At 48.1% G+C, this 10,892-nt stretch overlaps 1 protein-coding gene across 2 annotated transcripts in view; it reads left to right on the top strand.

The window, feature by feature from the left end:
- The window catches only part of MYO1G (myosin IG), a 94,296-nt gene extending 88,150 nt beyond the window's left edge, over nt 1-6,146 (top strand). For both annotated transcript variants that reach the window (XM_082192208.1, XM_082192209.1), the window contains exon 22: nt 5,638-6,146. In XM_082192208.1, coding sequence (XP_082048334.1) covers nt 5,638-5,794 — 157 coding nt within the window. In that variant the 3' untranslated portion in view covers nt 5,795-6,146. The remainder of the gene's footprint in view (nt 1-5,637) is intronic.
- Nucleotides 6,147-10,892: the final 4,746 nt, after the last annotated feature.

The raw sequence follows: 10,892 nt of genomic DNA on the forward strand, positions 1-10,892 counted from the left end.
CCCATATGTGGTGGGAATGTAAGAAGGTAAAAAGCTTCTGGGAGATGATCTATAATGAGTTAAAGAAAATGCTGAAATATACTTTTGTTAAAAAACCAGAAGCTTTCTTGTTGGGAATACTGGATAATGAAATTAGTAAAAAAGATGTGAAATTAGTTTTGTATGCAGTAACAGCAGCCAGAATTTTGCTGGCACAGAAATGGAAACAGGAAGAGATGCCCACGAAAGAAGAAGGAAGGATGAAACTGATGGAATACGCAGAAATGGACAGATTGACAGGGAGAATTAGGAACCAACGTGACCAGAGATTCTCCGAGGACTGGAAGAAATTTACAGAGTATATCAAAAATTTCTGTGATGAGCAAATAACGTTCGTTGGCTTTCAAGAAGCTCTGTGAAATTACTGTTAGAAATATTGTTTAAAAAATATGGTGTGATTAAGAGTATTTGAGTGCAATATAATATTGGGAAATGTGAGACGAGGATAAATAATAAACGGAAAATTATCAGACAAGCTGAGGGAAGTTCTGGAAAAAAGGGTTTAAGTTAAAAATAGATGTATAATTTTGTAAAAATGTTTTTTTAAGGAAAATCTAATAAAAAATATTTATTAAGAGAGAGAGAGAGAGAGAGAGAGAGAGAGAGCAATTGAACGCTAGCCGACCTTAACCTCTCCAAAAATAATCTCTCAAGGCTCAGTCCGCCCCCTGGATTCAGGTGGGGGGGGAGATGGAGGTTCCTTCTCCTTCTTGGGCTGCTCCTTTGCAATAAGGGGGGTCAGCAGGAGCAGAATTGGGGGGTGCATCACCCAGAGGAATTTTGTAAATGTGATGTGATCCTCAAAGCCTTTGTGTCTTCCCATCAGATCCCCAACCCCAGCACTTTAGGCAGGGCTGTCTTTAGCATATGCGCCACCGGGGTGCAAAGATCCGCCCGGTGCCCCCAAATTTAGTTTAGCCACCCCCAAAGGTGTCAAAGGTGCTGCTGACCCCACTGTCGCATAGCAGCTCCAGACAATACATAATACTTTGGTGTAAGAGTTAATTTCGCGTGTACGGCGCCGTTGAGAATGACAAGCATCGCCGTTGTGAATGACAAGCGCCACCGCTAATGTGGTGCGTCTTTGGTAAATGAGCGCACAAAGTCGAAAGTCCTTTAGTGAAACAGTAGGTATACATTTTGGTAATACCTAGGTATATATGTACCATATTTTTCGCTCCATAAGACTCACCTGACAATAAGACACACCTAGTCTTTAGAGGAGGAAAACAAGAAAAAAAAAATATTATAAACGAAACAGTGGATGTATGATTTTTGTGGTTCATGTTGTGGCCACAGACATGATATGTGATTTGACGGTGAGTTTGGGTAGCCCAACGCAAAAATCCTGTGGATGCATGTGGATCTGTTCTTTGTAACCATGTTTTTGCACCATTGCGGCCCCAGGCAACAGTGGGTGCATGATTTTTTTGGTGCAGGCTGTAGCCATGGACATGCTATGTGATCTGATGGTGAATTTGGGGTGACCCAATGCAAAAATCCTGAGGATCCATGGGCTTTTAACTCCCCGCTCACAGGCAGCCTCCTTTATCTCTAGCATCCCTTATCTTTCTCCCGATCCCACCGACCAGCTGCTTCCTTTCAACAGTCCCTTCCCTCTTGTTTGCCTTAGTGTCTTTTCCTTAGCCGGAGCAGTTTTTTGCTCCTCCTTTTCTTCTAATTTCTCTCCTTATTGCTTTAGTCTTCCTGTTTCCCCCCCTTGCAAGTCTGCTGTCTTTACCTCCCCCCTCCCAGGCAGCCTCCTTTATCCCTAGCGTCCCTTATCTCTCTCCCCAATCGGCAAACGATCAGCGGCTTTGTTTCAACACCCACTTCCCTCTTTCAAAAAAAAAAAAAGCATGATCTGCTTTTTGCCCCTGGGCAATTTGGCTCCAGGGACAACGCATTCGCTCCATAAGACGCACAGACATTTCCCCTTACTTTTAAGGAGGAAAATACAGTATTTTGTTTTTCTAGCTTGATCAAACTCATTTATTGTTGCATAACAGGTAGATAGTTAAGAGCTTAGGTGGTTTCAGCAGGCAGGTGCCTGGTGCCCCCCAGAATTCAGCACCCGGGTGCCCCGCACCCCTTGCACCCCAGGTAAAGATGGCCCTGGGTGAAGATGGCCCGGGTAAAGATGGCCCTGACTTTAGGCCTCGTCCTATGCAGGAGTGCCAACTTGGCCCCAGAGCCGCGGATCCGTGGGGCCGTGGGTGCCCGGGGCTGTGGGTGCCATGCAACGTGCATGGCCCTGGCATCAAAATTTGTGGGTGCCCGTTCCCTTCATGGGGAATTTGTGGGTGCTCAGGCACCCACGGCCCCAGAAAGTTGACATCTTTGGCCTCCGTGCACTCCAAATTTCCCCATTCTTTCTTTTCATTGTCAGTTCACACAAACACACACGCCATAACCCCGACTCCTATCTTCTCTGCACAACGTAAGCTTTCGTGGTTGGGACCATTTTTCACCTGTTTTGTGTGTTGTTGTTGTGCCCTTCACCCTAAGGTGGGTTACGTTCAAACGAAATGCTGAAAACAGTTTGGCATAAGTACCATCTAATTCTCTGGCGGCAGGATCCGTCTTGTGGTTTGGGCTAACAGGATCATAGTCAATAAAAGTGCTTTTTAAAGAAGCGGTTTGAAGCAACTTACAATCACAGAAATGAAGCGAATCTTGAAGAGATTCAGCGTTTGCCAGAAGCTGCAAAATGCCATGCTGGAAGGAGCTGGTGGAAGCTGGGAGTCAGACAAAGCGTGGAGGGTACCAGCTTGAGATTGCCAGTACCAGAACTGGCACTGTAATCATCATCATCATCATCATCATCATCATAATTTATTATTTATACCCCGCCCATCTGGCTGGGTTTCCCCAGCCACCCTGGGCGGCTTCCAACAAAGCATTGAAATACAGTAGTCTGTTAAACATTAAAAGCTTCCCTAAACCGGGCTGCCTTTAGATGTCTTCTAAAAGTTTGGTAGTTATTTTTCTCTTTGACATCTGGTGGGAGGGCGTTCCACAGGGCGGGCGCCACCACCGAGAAGGCCCTCTGCCTGGTTCCCTGTAACTTGGCTTCTCGCAGGGAGGGAACCGCCAGAAGGCCCTTGGCGCTGGACCTCAGTGTCTGGGCAGAACGATGGAGGTGTCACATAATCCCCGTTCCGCAATAGTAAGAAATCGATATTTTTGTTTATTTATTGCATTTACACCCAGCCCTCTCTCCAGCACCCATACATTGGAGCTCCCTTCACCATCCTCTTTCCAGAGCATGCTAAGAATTTTTTAAGGAAAGCCCACCCAGATATGTAGACGTGGGTTTTAATCCTATGGGTTTCTTGGACTGTCCTCGATCTTATTCCCCGCCTGCCCAATATTTTAAATAATATTTTTTAAAACTGCTTTACCGATGATTTCATTGTTCCATTTCGTTGTTTTCATAAACTGCTTTGAAGTAGTTGGGGTTTTTTTTGCTGAGGTTTTTTCCCCCCTCTCCTTTCGTAACAATCGAGTGTTATATACTTTTCCCGAATAAATAAAAAAATGAAAGCACTTACTCAAGGGGCGGGGAGAATTGGGTCAGTATGTCCTCTCCTTCGCCTTCCAAAATTCTGTTGGTAGGACAAGACTTCTGGTTCCCAAGAGCTCCACAAATCTCTTGTTTTTACGTTTGTGTGTTGTTGTTGTTGTTGTTTTAAGACATAATTTTTTTATTGATTTTCACAGATGTTGCAAATTTATTTATATTTCAATACATGTTTTTCTCAAAATTTTGACTTCCCATCCTTACTTTTATTCTTACCTTATTCCCACTGCTTTATATGACATGTTTTAATAGAATTATGCTCTATTTCGCTTTTGTTGTTTTCACTCCTCTGCTCATAATTCGAACCCTGCCCACGTTTTCATTTGAATATAACGGTTCTTGAAATAGTGTGAAAAGGGTCTCCAATCTTCCATGAACAGTTCGTCCCTTTTGTCTCTTATTTTTGCTGTCCTTTTCGCCATTTCCGCTTAGTCCATTAACTTTTGAAGCCATCCCTCTCCTCCTTACTCTGAATTTCTCCTTCTTTCAATTTTCTGCATATACAGGATTCTGACTTCTGCTCTTGCAAACCTAGTTTAACCATTTTTTTCTGAACCTCCCTTCCTATTATCCCTAGGAGAAACCTTTTGGGAATAACCAATTTGAACCTTTTTTTCCATTCATCATGTATCGTTTCCCCAAAGCCTTTTTACACGTCTGCCACATATGCAGAAATGGGCAAACTTGGCCCTCCAGATGTTTTTGGGACTACAATTCCCATCATCCCTGACCACTGGTCCTCTTAGCTAGAGATGATGGGAGTTGTAGTCCCAAAACATCTGGAGGGCCAAGTTTGCCCATACCTGACATGCTTTGCTGGTCCCGGGGGGAGGTTACCGTGAGGCGTGGTCAGAGTCCGGTCCTGGGTCGCGGGTCTAGAGACTGTCCACCAAGGACGAAGCGGGGTCCAAAGCGAGGAGCCGGGCAAGGTCGGGAACTCTGGAAGAACAGGTCTGGGTGCTGGCAGAAACAGGTGTTCAACGACGTTGCTCCCGCAACCTGGAACCGGGCTGACTGGCCTTTATCTTCTCTGAGGCAGTGGCGTAGCGTGGGGGGTGCAGGGGGGGCCGCCCGCACCGGGGACCACATCTGGGGGGGGCGCGCTCGCACTCGCAGCTCTCTGCCCCTACCTGGCTCACTCACTCTCTCTCACTGCAGTGCTGGCTGTGCGAATCCGATCCGAGCCGCTGGGTCGCCGCCCACTGTGGAGGGGGGTGGGTGCCAGGCGTGCGGTGCGGAGAGAGAGCGAGGGACTATCTGGGGGAGGGACAGTGCAGCGGCCGCGCAGCGCTGAGCGCGGGAGAGAACCACACCAGACCAGACCAGGCAGCAGCAAGAAGAAGCTGGCAGCGGCAGCAGGTTAGGGGTTAGGGGCGCAAATTACTTGCCTTGCCCCGGGTGCTGACAACCCACGCTACGCCGCTGCTCTGAGGCCAGGGGCGGTCCCGGCCCACAAGTGACCCGCCTCTCCTGGCCTTAAGGCGAGCACTCCTCCTGGGAGAAACTAGTTCCCTCCGCCTCTCTGCCCTGAGCCTCTGCAGCTCAGGAGAGGCTGGAGGGTTACTGGACCCAAGGGGAGACTCACCTTCCCCTGACAGGGCTGGGAGAGGCACACCTGCAGGCAATGGGTCCTCCATCACCTCCGGAGCCAGAGCGGATTCATCTGGTGTCTGCTCCTGAGGATCCGGCACAGGTGAGGACCCTTCAGGCTGAAGCCCCAGCCCCAGCTCAGCCGGCCCTGAAGGCGGGAACTCCTGTGCAGGCAGGGATTCCTCCGGTTCAGCCTCTGAATCAGATTCCCAGGCCATCACACATATGGGGGGGGGGGGATAAGGCCCTTCAGTATGTTTACACTTCCAAAATTTACTTAGTGCATTTTTATACTTCTTAGCCACTTTTTACATTTGTGTTTTAAAGACAGTTAACTTTTTCATATTTTCCGGGGAGCAGTTTGAGCTCCTATCAAGGGCCACCTCGTCGCTCAGATTTTTGCTCTTCCTTTCCCATGTTTGCAGGACTAAGAGGGATCTCCGGGTTCAGGTCTCGGACTGCATTCAGCTCAGCCTCCACGGACGGAAAAAATTGGTCTCCGTGGAGACGCGTGCAGAACAGACCACACCGGACTTCGCCAAGAGCCGTGATGGCTTCGTGCTTCTCTGGCCGAGGAGATAAACCGTCAATTTTGGAGGACAGGACTTCATCCCGACAGCCCCTCAACGGAGAGTAAAAATAATAATCATCAAGGCAGCTGTGTTTTAGAATCATGCAGCAAAGCATCGCTGCTTGGACTGCTAGTGTGGAGTAGGAAGCCTATCAAACAAAAGGAAAGAAGTACCTAGCCTTAGATTCTTTCCTTCGTTCTCTCTTTCTTTTTTTAATACTTTATTGACAGTCTTATACAACAAATATAGTATATATCTTCTTTAACTGGACATGAGTATAAATCTTACAAACAAAACAACAACCATATACAAGGCATACCCCTTTTGTCAACAAACAATAAACTTAATTTATATTTCTACTACTTCTTGTTTTCTTCTCTATTTATTAACATGGATTTAAAAAAACCACACACACACATAAGGGGACTTCCTATCGTTTCCTTCGTTCTGTATGCTGATCTGCATGGTAAAACTTGAAAGCCTCCTTATCGCCGCATTCACGGGACAGAGCAAGGAAGGATCGTCAGTTACTCTGACACTCTTGCCGATGGTGACATCATTCCTCCTTGTTCGGGGTGGTGGTGGAGGGAGAATCTTTAAGCCACGCTACCCGGTGTTTTCCCCTTCAGTACGCCATGGGAGAATGAGCTGGAATCTGCAGAGACCTGTGTGATGTGGATTACGAGAGAGGGAAGAGACCAAGTTGTGTTCCCTGGGGCTGCATAGCTCAGCCTTCGGTCCAGTATACCTGAAGGAGCGTCTCCACCCCCATCGTTCTGCCCAGACACTGAGGTCCAGCGCCGAGGGCCTTCTGGCGGTTCCCTCCCTGCGAGAAGCCAAGTTACAGGGAACCAGGCAGAGGGCCTTCTCGGTGGTGGCACCCGCTCTGTGGAACGCCCTCCCACCAGATGTCAAAGAGAAGAACAACTACCAGACTTTTAGAAGACATCTGAAGGCAGCCCTGTTTAGGCCCTGGCCGACCATGCATGCGCCCGGCCACAGAAGTGGGAAGGGGACGCGTCAGTGTCACAATGCAACTCAACCCTGCTCAGTTCCACTACACAGGCAGCGTCGAGTTCAGCTGGCATCTGAAGGCAGCCCTGTTTAGGGAAGCTTTTAATGTTTGATGCATTACGGTATTTTAATATTTTGTTGGAAGCCGCCCAGAGTGGCTGGGGAAGCCCAGCCAGATGGGCAGGGTATAAATTAAAAAATATTATTATTATTATTATTATTATTATTATTATTATTATTATTATTATTTACTACGGGAGGCCAGTTTGGGGAAAGCTGCTTTGCAGCATTGGTTTCTTCTGCAGGCAAAAGCAAACTCTTGCTCTGCTGCAGTGGTTCTCAAAGTGGATGGTAGCAACCCGGGGGGGGGGACAGCAGGATTACCTGGGGGGGGTGCTAAGAGGCAAGCGGGGAGGCAGGGAGGTAAAAATGACAGCCAGACTTTGAAAACCTGGTCAGTTTTGTTGAGCCAATTAAACAGTTCTAATTGGGTCTTGACTAAATGTGCAATTAATTGTTTCTGTTTTGCATTTTGCTGCGTTGTTATCATTCTTAGTGCTTTTTTAATGGGGTAGGAAAGGCAGTGCTGGGGGTGAGTTCGTGGAAACAAGAGGCCTGCGAAAGTTTGGGACCACTGCTCTGTTGCGTCTCCTAGTAAACGTTGCAAATAAAAACTACAGAATTGCAACCAGTTGTTTTTGTAATAAATGGTTTATTTACAAAATGTGTGGCTTGATTGGGCATTATTGGGGGTGTAAAGGTAAAGGGACCCCTGACCATTAGGTCCAGTTGTGGCTGATTCTGGGGTTGCAGCGCTTTATTGGCCAAGGGAGCCGGCGTACAGCTTCCGGGTCATGTGGCCAGCATGACTAAGCCACTTCTGGCGAACCAGAGCAGCGCACGGAAATGCCGTTTCCCTTCCCGCCGGAGCAGTACCTATTTATCTACTTGCACTTTGTTGTGCTTTCGAAATGCTAGGTTGGCAGGAGCAGGGACCGAACAACAGGCGCTCCCCCCGTAGCGGGGATTCGAACCGCCGACCTTGTGATCAGCAAGTCCTAGGCTCTGTGGTTTAACCCACAGTGCTACCAGCGTCCATTATTATTATTATTATTATTATTATTATTATTATTATTATTATTAGTGTATAAGCAAGCAAAAAACATGAAGAAAAGGAGCTGGTCTTTAAACATAAAAATTGCACATTAAAATACTTGCCAGATTTACACATGTGGGGAGGTCTGTGTAAACAAACTGTTTTGGGGGGTGCATCAAAAACAGTACTGCGAATTGCCTGATATAAAGTGGCAAGGAGTTCCACAGTGCAGAGTCAGGTGAGCATGAGACTCTTCATCTCAGAGTCATGGATTTGAGCCCCGTTTGGAGCAAAAGATTCCTGCATTGGACTAGTTGTTCCTCGTGATCCCTTCAAGCTCTATAGGTCTATGATTCTACTCTCTTGCGTTCAGATATGAAGGAGCGAGAAGAAGGCGGCAATGTTACTGTGGGTTGTTGTTTTTAATGTTATAGAACAGGAGCTCCTAAGAAGTCGAGGCAAAGTGAATCACCGAGAGCTGGAAATTGCCATTAATGACTACGTGAATTTTCTTGCCTTGCTGTGGGGTAGGAGAGGAGCTATTTTGTCGCAAAGCATCTCTGGCTATGATGGTTGGACACACCTGTTGCCTGATTCCCCACCCCTAGAATGCCCCCCTCCGTACCAACCTGGTCTCATCAGTCAGAAATGACATGTACTTAGCAAGTGCGTCAGCCGATGACGGAAAGGTATGCGGTGGCTCAGCTTGTCACAGATATGAGTCAATCAAGGTCGCTCGCTCTGGCTGTGAACGGCAACGAGGAAAGTGGGCGGGAAGAAACCCAGGAGCCCACACCAAAGCCACTAAGATGGAGCCCAGTGGGTTTATAGCCAAATGTGATCTACTTAGAGCAGGGCTCTGCAACCTTTAAGACAAAAAGAGCCACTTGGACCCGTTTCCGAAGGAAAAAAAAATGGGAGCCGCAAAACTCATCATTATAAAAATAACTTTTTTGTCACTTTTTATTATTATTTCTTTGTTTGACCCCTCAGAATTACTCCTCCTCATATAAATAAATGTTAAATGAACAAATTACCTTTTTGTGTGTGTGTGTGTGTGTGTTCTTCACTCCCCTTCAAAACAGTGACCAGCGTACATGCCCCCTTTCAATGCAGTGACCAGCGTACATGCCCCTTACAATGTAGCGGGCAGGCGGGAAGGTGACGTCGGGACGGTGCGTGACAAACACACGCACTGCCCCCATGCGACGTCACAGCCAGTACAGCGCCCGCCACAGTGGGGAGTGTCGGGGCGCACAATGCACCTCCTCCCCTCGCTAGTATCCGCCCCGGAGCCATGGCAAAGGTGTAAAAGAGCCACATGCGGCTCCGGAGCTGCGGGTTGCAGACCCCTGACTTAGAGTAAAGGTAAAGGGACCCCTGACCATTAGGTCCAGTCGTGGCTGACTCTGGGGTTGCGGCGCTCATCTCGCTTTATTGGCCGGGGGAGCCGGCGTACAGCTTCCGGGTCATGTGGCCAACATGACTAAGCCGCTTCTGGCGAACCAGAGCAGCGCACGGAAACGCCGTTTACCTTCTTGCTGGAGTGGTACCTATTTATCTACTTGCACTTTGACGTGCTTTCGAACTGCTAGGTTGGCAGGAGCAGGGACCGAGCAACGGGAGCTCACCCCATCGCGGGGATTCGAACAACCGACCTTCTGATTGGCAAGTCCTAGGCTCTGTGGTTTAACCCACACGGTGTTTCCATGTGCTTCTCTGGTTTGCCAGAAGAGGCTTTGCCATGCTGGCCACATGACCCGGAAAAACTGTCTGCGGACAAACGCCAGCTCCCTCGGCCAGTAAACCAAGATGAACGCTGCAGCCCCAGAGTCGTCCGCAACTGGACCTAACGGTCAGGGGTCCCTTTACTCCAGCAACCTTCCAAACCCCCAGTTCACACCACAGGGCAAATGGGGAGGCACAATTTTTGCTTTGCCAATGGCCCTCAGTGGCCCGGTATTATTTCTTAATGGCCCTATCTTGTCTTTTCGCCTAGGGTAGCCCAGGAATTCCTCTGCAGCTTCTATTTCTCCCTTCACATCCTGAATAATCAAAATCCTACCAGTTATTAATTTCTAGGGTTTAGGGCAGGGGTAGGCAAACTAAGGCCTGGGGGCCAGATCCGGCCCAATCGCCTTCTAAATTTGGTCTGCAGATGGTCCGGGAATCAGCGTGCTTTTACATGAGTAGAATGTGTCCTTTTATTTAAAATGCATCTCTGGGTTATTTGTGGGACATAGGAATTCATTCATATTTTTTTTCCAAAATATAGTCCAGCCCCTCACAAGGTCTGAGGGACAGTGGACCGGCCCCCTGCTGAAAAAGTTTGCTGACCCCTAGTTTAGGGGGTGTTTCCCCCCCCTCGGAATCTATAATACCGTTAGAGCAGACAAAATTCCTCCTCCATCCTTATCTCTGGGTATACAGTGGAAGTTCTCCTCTTGTTGCTAGGTAACCGCAGTCCACCCAAACGCTTCTGGGATGTGGAGAGATGAGGGCTTATAGCTCCAGAGCGCATGATTTTGAGGCGTGATGGGCCTTCTGGACTCCAGATTCTCAGATGCCATTCATCATTCCCACGATTGTCCTCCAGAGCCCACTTGTATTCGCTCAGCGAGACGCATCCCGTCAAAACATGCTTGACCTTGGACGGGGAAAATATTAACTTATCAGCAGCGAAAAAATACCCTCCCACTCCTGATGCGTGCGAATATTGCATCCTTGACGGATACCTGTTCTTGTGGAGTCTATTGTTGGAAAGCATATCTCTCAGCCGTCGATCTCTCCGTCTTCCTTCCCCCTCGTCCTCCAGCCTTGGCACAACATATCCCTGGCAGGCCTTCTAAGGCTGAGGGCATCAGAACCAGGAAGGATGAGGAGACGACTCTGGGTTTGCTGGCCCTAAGAAACAGCGGCCTCATCTGTTCCAGCTAGCACTGACTGGCAGCAGCGCTCCAGGGTTTCTTCCTTTTTTAATTTTTAAATTAATTTTCAA

The sequence above is a fragment of the Podarcis vaucheri genome (genome assembly GCF_965113315.1).
Source record: "Podarcis vaucheri genome assembly, chromosome: 12".
Lineage (NCBI taxonomy): Eukaryota > Metazoa > Chordata > Lepidosauria > Squamata > Lacertidae > Podarcis > Podarcis vaucheri.